General features: G+C 40.2%; 1 protein-coding gene across 1 annotated transcript in view; it reads left to right on the top strand.

The window, feature by feature from the left end:
• UROC1 (urocanate hydratase 1) overlaps positions 1-14,113 on the top strand; it is a 41,896-nt gene extending 27,783 nt beyond the window's left edge. The window contains exons 15-20 of the mRNA XM_027640653.1: positions 1,360-1,430; positions 2,379-2,477; positions 4,263-4,362; positions 7,254-7,335; positions 12,340-12,439; positions 13,697-14,113. Of these exons, the coding sequence (XP_027496454.1) occupies positions 1,360-1,430; positions 2,379-2,477; positions 4,263-4,362; positions 7,254-7,335; positions 12,340-12,439; positions 13,697-13,837 (593 nt within the window). The 3' untranslated portion in view covers positions 13,838-14,113. The remainder of the gene's footprint in view (positions 1-1,359; positions 1,431-2,378; positions 2,478-4,262; positions 4,363-7,253; positions 7,336-12,339; positions 12,440-13,696) is intronic.
• Positions 14,114-15,663: the final 1,550 nt, after the last annotated feature.

Here is a 15,663-nt window from a genome sequence, read left to right as displayed (position 1 = left end):
TGCCAACATACGGCCTCGTGGAAAGGCAGTAGTCTAAACATGCTTCTCAGCAGACAGTTTCAGGTTAGCAGAGTGCAGTTTCTGCAGTTTGACTTTCAAACATAAGTTTATGTGTACATTATAAATTGACTTGAGAATAGGTAAGTGTTGGAAGGTAATGGAGAACATTCCATCTTGGCATCTGCAGGGAGGATTGACTTGAAACTCCAATGCATGATCAAGTCACTGTGGCTCAGCGTGTTGTCACACCAGCCGAGCCCTGGGAGCTGGCCATGCCCCTCAGGGTAAGGTAACGTGACACAGCTTAGCCCACAGAGGAGGAGCTCACAGGCAGTAACTTCTTCAGCCACTGCGACCTCATCTGAGCTGTAAAAGGCCTGTAAATTAGACAGTAAGGCAATGCTTCTGTCCCATCTCATACCCCCTCTCCCTTTTGTTACTGACTGCAGATGGTGCCATGCCTTTGGAGGCAGTTGATTGTACTGAGGTCACCAGGTATATGATGGATATGTGCCATATTTCATGGTTTTTTACTTCAAATATCTTTTATTATTACTCCCCCTTGGTTTGACTTATTGAGGTGGAATGGCACAGATATAAGTGAGAGAAGAAGCTGGAGAATGTAAATCCATTATATATATTTCTCTTCTTAATTAATAAGATACATATATCTAAACAAGGTGTAGGGTGGATTTACACATAGAGTAGCTACTCCATAATATGTTTTTCTGTGCAGTTTTTTTCCCATAGTAATGTAAGGCAACACACCTCAGTTTGTAGGATAAGACACCTCAGCTTTATCTTTGGATGAAAACATTCACAAGGACCATTTAGTACAGAATAACTGCTGTGCTATAAATCTATATCCCAGCACTGGTGTAACTTATCCTCAAGTAGGTGTTGCCAGCTGCTTCTGAGAATTTCTGCTAGCTGTCTCAAAGGAGTGCTTTACTACCTGGTGCAAGACTGAACTGTAGTACCCAATGTCATGGAGTTTGATAAAGCTTCTAATTTAGTGAAGGACTGGAAATAAATGGGCATTTAGTAGGTAGTAAGCCAGGTGACCATAAAATGTACATGTAACCCATATTTCAAGATTAAATTTAGTTTGCTGAAGATCTAAATGGGAGTTATTGCTCCAGCTGTCTCCTGAGTGACATATTGTACCTTTCTCTAAATATATGGTGCAGTTACTGCATCAGCTGCACAGAGAATTCTGTACAGCATTTCCTATATGCGTGCTTATATCTGAGAGTAGAATGTGACTTCCTAGTGCTGCCAGATGAATTAATGTAAATTTAGAGCACATTGCATTAATTTTCAAACCCTATTTTTTTTTTTTTTGCTTTCTCTTGCAAGTGAGCACATCTGTGAAGCAGCAGTACCATGACAACATCCGCTGGATTCGGGAAGCTGGCAGGCACAGCTTGGTAAGTTCACAACCTCTTTCAGCAGATGTGGCTGCTCCTGGTCCCAAATGCAGTTCTTGAACACTGGGGTGAAAAGCAGGAGTGGGCATGAATAAGAACACTGACTGTAGCTCCCAGAGCTGACAATTTAAATTTCTCTCTCCATAGCAGAGTCTTAGGGTGAGCTGAAACAGTTATTTGCCTTAATTTCCTCATCTGGAAATGTTAAAATAATCCAGCAATATCTACTCTTGTATCTGGAATTAAATGTATCACTCATGCTCCACCTCAGCTGTAACCACCCTTCTTTCAGAGCACTATTCAAAATGTCCCTCTTGGCACTGCTTTGGGCCAGCCTCTTCACACCTGCAGTTCCCAGAACCCTTTCCAAAACAGGTGATAAGGCGAGAGCTGCCATCCTTTTGTGCTGTGGGAAGCAGGATGTCAGTGGAGCATCCTTTGTTTTTCTTTTAGACAGGCTCTCATGTGAAGCTAACCACTAATGCTGTAAGGCTCATATGTGCTCTCCTAATCTGGAAGCCAGGTTGGTCTATGGGGTGGAGAGCAGCAGAGCTGTGCAGGATATAGCTGTGCTATTCTTTGTCTCCACATTTCTCATCCCTTCCAGCCCACCATCACTAGTTCCAAATCTCTGCATCTCAGCTGCTGGTAAGGGATTTGTCAATAGGGGGATTATAGCCTAGCAATCAGGTTGATTTAAAAAGTGGAATTTATGGGACTAGTAGCTGAATACAGAAGTGTATCTCATGGATTGTGTGAGTGGAGATAAAACTAAGTTCAAAGAAGGGTTTTAATTTCTTTTTTTCTGGAAGCTGGATGCTTCTGAAGAAATAATCTGCACTTTTTCCTATAGAAGGGAAAGGGTCACTCCTGTGACTCCATTCATCTGGGGCCTGAAGATAAACCAGCTGCAGAGAACCTTATCATTCTGTTATTTTTCTTTTCCAGGTTGTTGGCTCTCAGGCTAGAATCTTATATTCTGATCAGAGGGGTCGTGTGTCTATAGCTGTGGCTATTAACAGAGCGATTTCTGAAGGAAAGATTAAGGTTTGTCTTCTTTGTCTTGATATGGTCTGGTAATTGTTTAATATCTGAGACTGGAGTGACAGGTGGTAAAGGAGGACTGCAACCAGTGAGAGCAAAAGTGCCATTTACAGGGAAGTAGTTTCTGTTAGTGTATGTAAGAGCTCAGTCCTTTTCTCTGCCTGCCACCCATATTGCACTATGTAATAGGAGAGAGATGGGTTTAGAAACTCTCTGAAATAAGCTACCTTTTTTTCATAATGGGAATCTGCCTTATTTTGTGTTTGGGCATCTACAAGCACAACACATCATTCTGTGATTTGCTGAGAACACGAGGCAGGGACTCTAACTCCGCAGTAGTGCCCCAAATGTTAGAGGTAACGAGAGACTGTGCCACTCCTCAGGGCTTCTTCCCCTCTATCCCTCACTTGCAGCCATATTATAGCTACAGCAAGCTCTACAGTCAATTTGCATTGCATGTGTAAATAAAAAAAATCATTAGGCTTGACACTGCCCCTGTAGAGCACAATTCTAATATCTTACCCGTCTGGGTAAAATCCCACTGACCCTGTGTGGTGGTGGTAAAAGTACATACTATGGGCAAGATTGTGTAGAGATTTTGTAAGTTCTTCGTGTAGGTAGATGTACAATGTGACATCCTCGGGGACACCAAATTTCTGAAGGCATCACTCAGCAATTATACCTGGTACTTGGGGTGGTCCTGTGCAGGGCCAGGAATTGGACTTAGGTCCTTATGGGTCCCCTCCTTCTCAGGATATTCTTTGATGACTTGTTGTGTGTACAGCAGCATCAGACCAAGACAGTGTCGCTTGTTCATCTCCATCTCTTTTACAGTTGGATCACAATTACCCTTATGAAAGGAGCAAACTCAAGTAAAACTTAGAATGGATTCTATCTGGAAAGGTCTGGTTTTTGTTACTTAGAAAATGTTAGTTAAATAATTCAAATGCTGTTGACCTACTCAGGATTCCAAATGAAGGTCACTGCAAGCTAGTCTCATAAAATAAACCTGACCAGCCAGAGCACTCCCTTGGAGCTATGACTGACAAGGTCAGACTCCCAGGCCCTTTGGATTTTGTTGCCCTTCTTTTGTTTCTGCAAATCTCCATTCCTGCTCTTGCAAGCTGGGTGCTCATGTATATTTTCAGTGATTTTCTAATTCACTGCCAGCATAAAACAGAGTCAGCTAATTCCAGACCACACCATACCAAGAGTGAATTATTCTTATATAAACCTAGTGCATGGCAAATGGTAATGAATACCTGCAAGCTGATATTAATTCATACTGTCAATTAAATTCAAGATCAAGAATGGACTTGTTTGAGGTGTATGAAATCACTAATTTTTATTGTTAAGTGTTTAGTCCAAAGTCATAAAAAAATGCAAAATTGTAAAACGTTTGACTGTTAATTTTGATTTTCAACAGCAAAACAGAATGAAGGTTTTTGCATACTAAAATGTCTTAGAAATTTCAGCAAAGAAATGCTCGGATCAAATAACCTCACTGCTTCCCCTCTTCTCCCTGCCCATCTTTGAGGATGCCATTGGCATAAAAACAGGCTGTTGTTCTTTGTTATGAAGGCATGGTGGCTTTCACGAACAGTATGTGAACAACTGCTTTAGAATAAATAATAACAGCCAGAGAAGGTGTTTTGGGAGTTTAGGAGAGGGGGGACAAAGCTGAGATTTTAAATTACTTAAGACAGAAGTGAATTCAGCAGATAATGATCCTCAGCAGCAATGTCAACCCATGAAGGATTCCACTTTCTTGTCCTTACCTTTTTGCAGGCCCCAGTAGTCCTCAGCCGAGATCACCACGATGTGAGTGGGACTGACAGTCCTTTCAGAGAAACTTCAAACATTTACGATGGATCTGCCTTTTGTGCAGGTCAGTGGAACAGCTGAGACTTGTCTGTCTGGGCAAGCAAGGAAATGGCTTTAAAAGAGAAATAAATAGTTTTTTATGCAACGTTTTAAAAATGTTTTTGTTTAACCCTTTAATCCCAATTAATCAGATTTCCTGGGGAACTGTGTGGGATTTAGCAGTGATACAGACAAGAATGTGGAGCTTTTTATGTAGGACAGGTCCTGAACAATGCTGGAAATTCAATGAAGATGCACTAGATGTACCTGAATGCAAATGGAGAGCAGTCTCAGAGGACTGTATTTTCTGTTTGACTTTAATTTTGCACCTCCCTGTTTCAAACAGGTGATCCAAGCAGAGTTACAACCATATTTCTTTGGAATCCACAGGATCAAAATCAGGGCTATAATAGTATTTTGCTTAAAGTAAAAAAAGGTTCACAGCTGCTTTCATTCCATTGCCTGAGGACTCAAGAAAACAATCTAGAGTTTCTGAAGGGAACTTTTCTGCTCATAAGGGAACATACTCTCATAGTAAAGGCATAAGAATGGAAGTCAAGCAATCTGGATTAGATTATGAGCCTTATTATTCACTTGTGGTGTTACTGTGGGCAAATTGTGTAGATTTTTATACAAAAGCAGCCTTTAATGCTACACACTGAACCTGAGCTAACCAGACTGCTTTTAAGTTTTTGAAATGATGCTTTAGAGAAATAAACGCAAGAAACACCAGACTGGAAAACCACAAAAAAATGAATGAAGCACAAAGCAATTTCTAACCAAAATCTTCCTCATTTTTCCATCCATAAAGTGGAAATTATGATAATGGCTTTAGCCCAGTAGTGTTTCCATATGTCATGAACTGACAATCACAAAGAGGTGTGAAATTGGAGGATCTGCTGCTGTAGAAGGAGAAATTGTGATAGAGGTAGCTGAGCATATTGCATTACTTCCATTATGGGAATTCATAATAGAACCAAATTATGGCTCAATTTTAAGGATAAAAGTTCCCTGCTATCTTAACTGGATTTTCTGGTGAAATTAGGCTTTTAGCTGTATCTATCAGTCCCTCTTCAACACACTTAGAGTGTGTTGCCTAGTTCTAATGGGTCAAATGAATAGAGGTCTTGAATAGTGTTGGTTTCTGCCAAGCTGTGAGAAAATGGTGCAGCTGCAATTGAGAACAGCAATCCAAAGTAATGTCTCCATCAAAGGGCTTAGCAACATACGTAAATGTCAGGCAATGCCCTCAGAAGAGGACAATAGAAACAAGGCTTGCTAAACCCCATTGCTCATCATCCTTTGTGGGTTTCTTTTCATTTTGTGATTTACACAAACCATTTGACTTCTCCAAGGGCTTCTCTAAAGCTGGTTGACCACTGATATCACTGATCTTTGAGACCAGGCCTAACTCTATTTTACCAGATGAGCTTCTGGAGGTAATAAAAGAACACCTTAGGTCTTCCTTTCCCTTCTTTCCTATTGTTTTAACACCACATTTGAACTGGTTCGGGTGAAAGTGGCTCCTCTTTGGCACACAGGACTCTTCCAGAATGTATGTCTGTCTCATTTTGTTTTAAAGTACCTCAGACTGATGGGTTATCACTGCTTTGCATAGTGTATTTCAGCACAGACATTTGCAGCCCATGACTCTTATCAAACCCAAGAGCAGCAGGTTATTGTTAGCTCACTTGCCATGCTCCTTGTCCAACCTCCACTCTTATCATGCTAGTGGCTGAGGAGGAAATCTGTACATTTTAGAATATGGTGATTTAGATCTCTCCCATTCCATCTTGACAGCACTGTAATTATGATAAGTGCATTATTAAAGTGACATAATGTCAGATAAAAGATGCCATAATGGGGCTTTTGACAGGATTTCACATAGATTAGCGCTCAAATAAACTCATTTTTCCATCAGACACCTAATTGGGTCTGCAAATCTGGCTGGTAGGGATATTGTTGTTTTTCTTTTATTTTTCCTGTTAAAAACATAGCAAATTGTGTATTGAATCTCCTCTGAATTAAATCTAGACACATGCTTTCAGTAATTTTTACTCCTTTATTTTCTGCGTGTACCTCTTTCCACCTCTCTGGGTATATGGTTTAGCACAGATTGTAGTAAATATCCAAAATTCTAGTGAATAATTTGGTGGAAGTCATGCATTTGATATTAGTCAAATTACATTTGTTTGTTAAATTACGTTCTTTGAGGGTTTTGGTTTGTTTTTTTTTTTGAGGGTGGGTTTTTTTATCTGTTACTTTAGCGTGGTTTTTTAAAAAACAAAAGAAACCTTCTTTGTGGTTTCAGCAGTTCCTGTTCAGGGTAAAATTCCCCCGTGTTCAGAGAATTGGGGTGGACTTTCATCCCAAATTTATTCCCAAAATGCAACTCCTTAGCTTTAGGCTGGTTTTCTGCATGGGGCTGAAATAACCCTGCACTCAGATCTGAAAATACTTCAGACTTCAGAGAACCGCAAGGTGTGTAGTGTTTCAGGTGTCCTCCCCATTTTGAATCCATCCACACAGATGTGTCCAGCCTGCTCTTCCATGACTGAGGCACCCAAAGGAGGGGGTTGCATCTCTGTCCACCTTGAGGAGGTGTCTCCCAGTTGAGGAGTGGTAGGTCCCTCATCTGCTTGAATTGGAGCACAAATGCAGAAAGCACCACAGTCCTCACAAACCACAGAGTGAAACTGGCATTTCTTTCCTCCAGTGTAGGGGCAGCGAGTGGGAGGACAATCTCTCCTGCCTATTCTTCCCAAGAATGAGATGTTGAGTGTAAATTTGCGAGAGAAGCTGTGAGTAAACCCTGCCTTCACACAGCCACAATGGAAGGAGTGAGCAGCACAATAGAAAAACGAGTGCAGCGTGTGAGATCCATAACACATCTCTTCTCCTCTCCTCTCCTCCTAGACATGGCAGTGCAGAACTTTGTGGGAGATTCGTTCAGAGGAGCGACCTGGGTTGCACTGCACAATGGTGGTGGAGTTGGCTGGTAAGAGCTTGTTTATGTTTCTAAAGCTGGACTCTGAATTCCCACTGCTGTGTATGTGTGTGGGGAGGAGAGACAGGAGGAACTGCTGAAAAGATGTGTGTAGTACTGGAGCAGTACAATGTCCGGATGATGGGAAGGATGGGTTTGGAAACAAGGACTGGGAGGACAAATTATAAGGCAGTGTGGTGTTGTAGGGGCTTTTCTAATTAATGCCCATATGTCCAGAATAAGTGTTTTAAACATTGGCCACAACACAGTTTGAAGAACTTAATTTGCCAAACAAGGACAGTCTGCTGTGGTCTTTTTGAACAGATCCTACTTTCAGAGTTGTCTTCACAGATGTGTAGTCAGAGTGTTAGTGGATGGATTATGTTTAGGTTTTCCCTTAAGCTGTATTTAAATCTGTGACCTTAGGACCCCAATATAAATGCTCATATGCTGAAGTGCAATTAGGGGTTATTGATACAAAACTGCTCAGGTGCCAGCAAACCCCACAGTCTCTCTCTCCCTGCTCGTGCCTGACACCGCTAAGGACTGAATTAAACATCTCCTTCCCTGAGATGCAGAACTAGTGAAATGCTTGAAGTGAGAAGCAGAATGAAAGAAATTTTATATGTGGAGAGGGAAACTAATCTCCTCCATGTGACACTAAAAGTTTACTCTGGATTGGCAGTAGTGTAGGGAAAAGAATAACCTGGCCACATTGCAGAGTCTTCAGTTATGGTTTGTCGTTTCCAGCATATTCCAGCAAAGCCTCTCCTATTTACAGTCATGTCTTCATTTGGTAATGTCACGAGTCGAAGGGGGCACAACTCTCTATTAAATACTATAGTGAACCCTCCCACTTCCCTGTTTCAACCAGTGCTGGAATACGCCAACAACAGCAATCCAAAGAACCTGTGGGAGATGTTATCCTCAGAGACATTTGATGATACTTAATTGTTATTCATCCAGATGAGCTGAAACTAGAAAATATCCCTTGAGGTCAGCTGAAGAATTCCCTCTCTGTACTCTTAATTCCTTTGATTTCAATGAAGTAACTACTGCACAGAAGGTACATGAGAGCAAAATTGAACAAGGGGATGAGAAAGCTCTCTGAGAGCTTGGGCACATGAAACGAAAGTTTGCCTTTACTGATTTCAGTGATAAGAAGCCATAGCCAGGCTTTCATTCACAATTTCCATAACTCTGAATGGAAAATATATGCCAGAATGTCTTCCTACTCTGGTCACCTCAGTCTCAGACTCCAGAGATAGCAGCAGACTAATTCTGTCTGAATTGCCTTAACTGAGTTCAACCTTTTAAAACATCTGAAATACAAGTAAAGAAAATCACAACATATTGTTCAAAGTATTCAGGATATTTTTATGCTAATTATCATTATTAGTATTGCTAAAATAATTACTTATTATTACACCATTAATGTTTTTGCACCGATGATGCTTAATTCGAAGGATACGAATGATCCTACTTCTGGCTTCTCTAAAGCCAATCCCTCCTGCACATTTCCAGCCCTTTGGGCAATTCAGAGAGCTTGGTTGAATAGTGAGACTGCCCTTACTTCTGGAAAACTGGCACTGACCACACTGCAATTTTAATTATAGTGTTTTAGTTGTTTCTTAAATGGAATTGCATCATAAAAGAAGCTTTACCCCAAGGCAGAGCAGAGGTGCTATAATTTATGTAATGAATCAGAAAATTAGTGTGTGGTTATTTACTGAAATCAAAATATCTGGAAAAACACGGTTTGCTTATCCTTTTTGTCATTTTCTCTGGCTGCTTGGGGGCTTGTCATTGCAGAACAGTATCTGCTCACCTTGGTCATTGCAGAACAGTATCTGCTCACCTTCTACTCACCTCTTGGGAGCAGTCACAGCCCTCTGTGATTAAATTACTGTGCTTCAGTGAAGAATGCAGGGCCTGAAAATTAGGCCTGTCTCTGCACAAGCCTTAATAAGCCACCATGCTGAGACTCAGACGTGGTAACAATGTTGTGTCATTAGCTGCCGTGGTCTGGAGAGCCCCCGAAAGCCCGGGCACGACAGGTGGTTCTGCTTGGCTTAACTAATCGTGGCACCACCCTGGCTAGTTAAAGAGCTGCACCCCTTGGCCTTCTAAAGAGAGAGGGGAATAATTTAAAGGTGGTAAAAGAAGTGAAACAACCCCTAGTCAAATTGTTTTCTTTGCTTGGAAGAGATAGATGCCTTTAGGGTTTTGGACCCTGTTTTTGTTTTTCTCTGGAGCTGTAAAAATGCAGCTGACCTTGCCATAAAAAAATCTCCACATGCTTGTTAAATTCTTCTTGTCATCAGCTGATTTCAAAATGTAAAAGTGTAAGTGGAAGCTTATATATATTTATAAACAAAGATACATGATTAGAGAGAAATCAAGCTCTTGGAAAGTTTCTGTCCAGGGAGTTAAAAAATGGCAATTGCACTGTGTTCAGCTGCAGAGTCCTCCCTGCAGAGGCTTGCCTGGAACTCCTGAGATCTGCTGTGTCTTTCCTATGAGACTACAGAAGTGCCTTTTTACCTGCTTTAATTTCTCTGTGTTACAGCCTTGTGGGACAAACAGAAAAAGCAGGATTAATATTTATTTAGCTGGAATCTTGATCACATGTGCTGTTGGAGAGACTTAAGATTAACCTTGACTATAATTACAGCAAATTATTGTTATTGATTTTTGGCAGCCTGTTTCTTTGCTGGAGAATGTATATTAGCACACAGCCTGAATAACCTGCAGTAACAAAAAGGCAGAAGCAATTTAAGAATCGAACTGCTCTGTTGACAGTGTGACATCTTGATTGTGAGAGAGGCCTTGTTTTCTTTGATCACCTTAGAAGGAGACATCTGGAAATTATAGGAGGTAGCTTAGGTCACAGTGCCACATGTTTCTTTAATTACTTGAAAATGTGACCCAATGCTAATGAAGGCAGAATGCTCCCCTTTAAGAGTGAGAAGTTTTGATAGAAAATCCATCATAACAAACACTGGCCTTTAATGCAGGAGAGATTTTTAGACAGTAGAACAGATTCTGATTTACACTAGAGTAACTCCCTGAGAATCGATGGAGAGGCTCTAAATTTATGGAGTACAAGTTAGATCAAATGCTCACTGTTCATACCTAAGCTTCAAAGGATGTTCTTTGGGATGCTGTGGACAGAGCGAATCTTTGCCACTGAAAGAGCATCATCATCTTCCCATATGGAATATCTTTGTGAAGCACTGGTCCAGAGGTGTGATTTTCTTATTGTCTGATAATTCTCATAGGCTGTCTTAAGGGGTGCTAATTCTGTGATCCCAAATGTATTGCAGTGGCATCACTGATGTTCCTAAGTGTTCTCTGGCTTGGTACTTTGACAGTAAAGAATGATAATTTGGTCTATGTACACAGGAGCAGCAGAGTATGGTGAGGTAATTGGCCCTGGTATAATTACGTTTGTAACATTGTCATCCAGTCTGGTCCCCTCTTTTGGAGAAGACAATAACAAAATGAGCTATTCAAAAAGTAGAATGTTTGTATTCATCCCCAAATAAGACTAAGGGCAGAAATAGTGAAAAATTTCACACAGTAAAAACATCCTGGGAATTAAATTCTGGGCTGAAAAGCACTGACATTGTCAATCAAAAAGAATAGTTTGATTTTGAAGAGTCAGATCTTACAGTATTAAAACATCTGAATTGGAAATATGACTTTGATTCAAATTTTCCTGTTAAAAAACCTGATTCACTCGCTGATGTTCTGCTATGAGAATTGCCACTTTCCAGAAAATTGTGCCTTTAAACAGAAATTTATTTTTTTTTTTAGTGATAACATGTCCAATAATGGAAAAGTGGAGGGAATTTACAGAAAAGTACCATGATGGTGAGATCTGGAGCTCCAAGTTCCTGACCTATGTGATAGGGTAGTGTATATAAGTAGAGAAAGGGAATTAACATCATATGAGTTACAACATTATATTGAAAATATGAGTTCTAGTTTCAGGAAGTAGATCTCAGGTCTGTGATGCTCTAGTTTAGCCTCATTTCACCATTTTCTCAGAAGATCAAGTTACTGCTGGAAAATATACAGTAAAAAACAATACCTTCCTGGACTGGAAGACATGCAGCTCCTATCTGATTAATGGATGTGTCTGATGTTGTTCTATGTAAATTTTGTAAACTTATATTAACTATAAAACTCAGAGGACAAAAGCCTGCCTCCAGGGATTTCCATTAGTCTCTCATACCACGTATTGTATGATATGCCCTGTCCCTCAGGTATTGCTGATGCTGAGCTATAATGCCAGAACTTGCACAGATTTACAGCAACCAGCTGTATCCACCACTATTCACCATATGCCATGGAAGCGAAACTTGAGCAGGCCAGATGCTGAAGTCAGACAAGATGTTTTGCTCTACGTGTTTTCCCTGTCCTTTAAAACCAGACTGTTATTTCTCCCAAGAATAATCTGTTAGTTTTAACATATTTCTGTTCTTCTTCTGCCAATAAGTCTGCTTCCTGAAAAGTTGGCACTGATGTCTTTAAACATCTATGTATCTCATACAAAATGAATTACTGTTTTGGAAATGATTGAGGCAGATGTGCATTAAGCGGCGGTTAACGCTTTTTTAATAAAATACTTATGCTCTCCCATTTGTCCCAAGAGAATATAAATAGATCCATCTGTCTGCTTCAATAAGTACACTGTCCTCCTCATGATCCTGTCTATATGGCAGGATGTAGTGTAGCAAACATGAAGATCTTAACCTTTAAAAATACCCTGGTTCATCAGAGGTGTTAACCTTTCTTTACTTATTTTTAGAGCCAGAACAATGTGTAGGCCTCTTTTTTTTTTTTTTTTTTAAAGTATAAAAGGTCACTGATAGTCTCCTATTCAGCACCATTTCTATGTTCTCATCCTTCTCCTTGCAGTACAGCTGAATAAATTAACTCCTGTTAATTTTGTGGGATTGGTTTGATTGGGTTACTTTCATTTCATGCTCTTACATTTATATTTTTTAGGGGTGAAGTGATCAATGGGGGATTTGGCCTGGTGTTGGATGGGTCCAAAGAGGCTGAAGAACGAGCTAAGATGATGCTCAGCTGGGATGTTTCCAATGGGGTAAGCAAAGCTCATTATATATGTTCAATTTAATATTTTTCTGCCTCGTTACTATGTTTATTTAGGCACTTTTATTCCAGGGCTAAACATATTTTAATCCCCATGAGACCTGGCATGACTTGGGGTAGAAGAGTAGGAACAATTTGCATGTATTCCCTGTTCCAGATCTGAAATAACACACTAGTAAACCATCAAGGAAAAAAGAGGATGATAATTATATTAATTTGTAGGTTAACAGAGACAGATCCTTAACAAGAACTGTGTATCAGAGACAGCCTATTAAAAACCCAATACATATTTTGCTGCTCTGATTTATTACGAGCAAAAACCCCAGTCTTCCATGCATATGTTGAAAAAGAACAAGCTGAGAGTGCTACCCATGTTATTATATACAAGACTGAAAAGGTGGAGTGTACCCTTAAAAATATGTTGCCAGGAATAATCATAGGTGAGTGACAGGAAAATGGAGTTGTTGACTTGAAAGGTCATTTCTAACTGCTGTTGCTGTGATCCTGGGAATTTATTAGCCTTACATTAATCATATGCTTAAATATTTTGCTAAATTGGAACTTAAGTATTTTCTTTCTTGAATGCTTTTGAGCATTCTGAATATTTCAGACATTGATTTGTAATCCATAATAGAGATTTGTAAGGCATTGAATGGAGGGAAGGACTTATTTCCTTGGTGCCAAATCTTGATTTTTATTTTTTTTTTTGTCTGAGGAATTTTGCTTTTACATAGATCAGGGTTTTGCTGATGGAAGAGGGGTTTATGAGTTCTGTCTGTCCATAGACTTTCATCCTTACATGGGGGCAGAGAATTTGCCTCCTTGATTGATAGTTGAAAATACACTGAGTGAAATTTTCCTTTTTAAATATTTATCCCACTACAAAAACATTGATTGCTAAAGTTATACTGTTATCTAAAGCAAGTGCTAGCTTTGCAGAGCTCGGGTGGAGTGCACAATTATTTTTAGTGAGAGAATTTAAGTTTATAAGGTACCTGGCTCTACCAATGTTATCTGTCCAATGTTATGCATGGAAAAGTACCACGTCTGCCCAAATACCTCTCATAAAAATGAAGTAGGTATTACAAAAAATTACTTGCAAAATCAGTAAGGAAACTAGAAACTGGCAGAGGGCTGAGAGATTTATTATCGTGAAATTCAGTGCCAGTGTTTGCGCAAATATTGTGCAAGACGGATGTGGCAAGAGAAATGTAGGATTTTTACACCCGTTGATTTTCTGCTCTGACAGGTCGCCAGGCGCTGCTGGTCGGGTAATGGCTTCGCTTATGAAACCATCTGCCAAGCAATGAAAGAGAATGACACATTGAGGGTGACCCTCCCTCACAAGGTGGTGGATGAGAACATCTTGGAGCAAGCTGTGAAACAGTAGTGGTATTCCAAGAGCAAAGTTGTTCTTCCAGATATATTTGAAGTTGCTTCTGTGATATCCTATTCTACTCTCTGGCCAAATGATAAAAGCCTTGCAAATGTCTGTTCTGTGTGAGTTCCTTTTTTTCTCTTTCGCTTGTTTAGGGGGCAAATCTCTATCTGTGACAGGTCTGCTGATGCCACAAACAATCTTTTCACTAACATGTTTGGAACAGTGTTTGCCATAAGAAATTATTCATTATAAAGAGAGGAACATGGAACTTTGTCCCTGAAAATGAAAAAAAAAAAAACCAAACACAAACAAAACCAACCCCTAAACAACAAAACAACCACTTATTCCGGATAATTCATAGATTAATGAGATTTTTAGGTCTGGGAAATCAAATGTGGACTGGAAATTTGAACTCTGATTCTGCTGCTACCAGCAGAGAGATGTGAAATCTGGTAGCCAAACACAAGGGTGTGCAAACAAACTTATTTTTCGGCTGATGGAGGATGTACTGATATCACATGATTGCAGCAGAAAGTGGCAGAGAAACTCTAACTGGTCAAGTGCAGCTAAACCTGCATGATTTTTTCTCTGAAAGTTTCACCCAAGATATTCACAAGCAGGGACAGAATGCAGTGACAACAAAGTGGGTGGAAAACCCTGAGGGCAGTAAGAACTAGACCGTGTCCAAACCTTGTACAGCAAGGCCAGGAAAATATGGAACAACTCATAAAATCTCGATTGGTCTGAGGTAGTGCCATTTTGCTGTATATGATGTTGTGTGCCCTTTGCTGTCTCACACAGTCATGAGTTTGTTCTCCTGTAGAAGGCTATTGCACTTGAGAGTCTTCTAAATGAATGGAATCCCCCAGAAAACCTAGATCCTTTGTGCTGGCTGCTGCTCTTTAATGAAGAAACATGGGCTACTCACCCCTTTGTGAGTAGTGCAATTAGTAAAGCACTGTAACAAAATTGTCGTGTAGATTTTCCTTCTGGAAAAAAAGCCAGAGAAACATGATTGATGTGAAACAAACTAAAGCACCAAAGACAAGACAGTATAGGCTTCCTCTAGACAGAAGCTGATTATAATGTAACATAGAGATAGAAAGGTGTTTTCATCTCCCTCCTTCCCTGGAAGGGTTAGGAAGGCACAGAACCCTGTGTGCCCATGTACAACTGAAGGATTGCATGTTTCGCCCCTGAACCTACACTTGTGTTAACAGTAACTCACTGAAGTATCTTGTTCTAATCAGCTGTGATGCTGAGCAAAGAATGGAGGCTGGTTTTGAAGCCCCTATACACACACACAGTGACAGATACATACTCAGATATATTTACAGACAGGTTTTACATACACATCGACACATTTGTGTGTTCGAAAATAATTCTTAGCTATTCTGTCTCATGCTAAGCGTGGCTTTTGCATGGTCCTCACTCCAACATGAATGCAGTGTCACCAGTCCCTTCCCCCAGAGCTCGTGTGGTATCGGACTTGATCTGGCCTGCCACTCAATCTGCTTGGCACTGTATCCATTACCTCTTGGAACAGAAAGGGGTGTTACACGTGTAAACCTGCGTGGGCTGCTGTAGATGGGATGTGATGAGCTGCAGTCCTCAGGACTGAGGGGTCTTGAGAAAATATACTATTACTATATCCCATGGGACACACAGGTGAGCTCACTCTGAAGCTCTGCATTGCCTCTTGTGCTAAGTAGTATTTATTTATTTTGAATCACAGATATGTTCTTTACTCTGTTCACGTACTGTATATGTCTCCAGATGAATAGTGAGAGTCTGGCATCTGCTTGAAACTGAACCTTCTGTGAAGTGCAATCTGC

Source organism: Corapipo altera, unplaced genomic scaffold (genome assembly GCF_003945725.1).
Source record: "Corapipo altera isolate COAL_440 unplaced genomic scaffold, ASM394572v1 55, whole genome shotgun sequence".
NCBI classification, from domain to species: domain Eukaryota; kingdom Metazoa; phylum Chordata; class Aves; order Passeriformes; family Pipridae; genus Corapipo; species Corapipo altera.
Note: the sequence above shows the minus strand (reverse complement) of the source record. Positions and strands in the feature narration are given on the sequence as shown.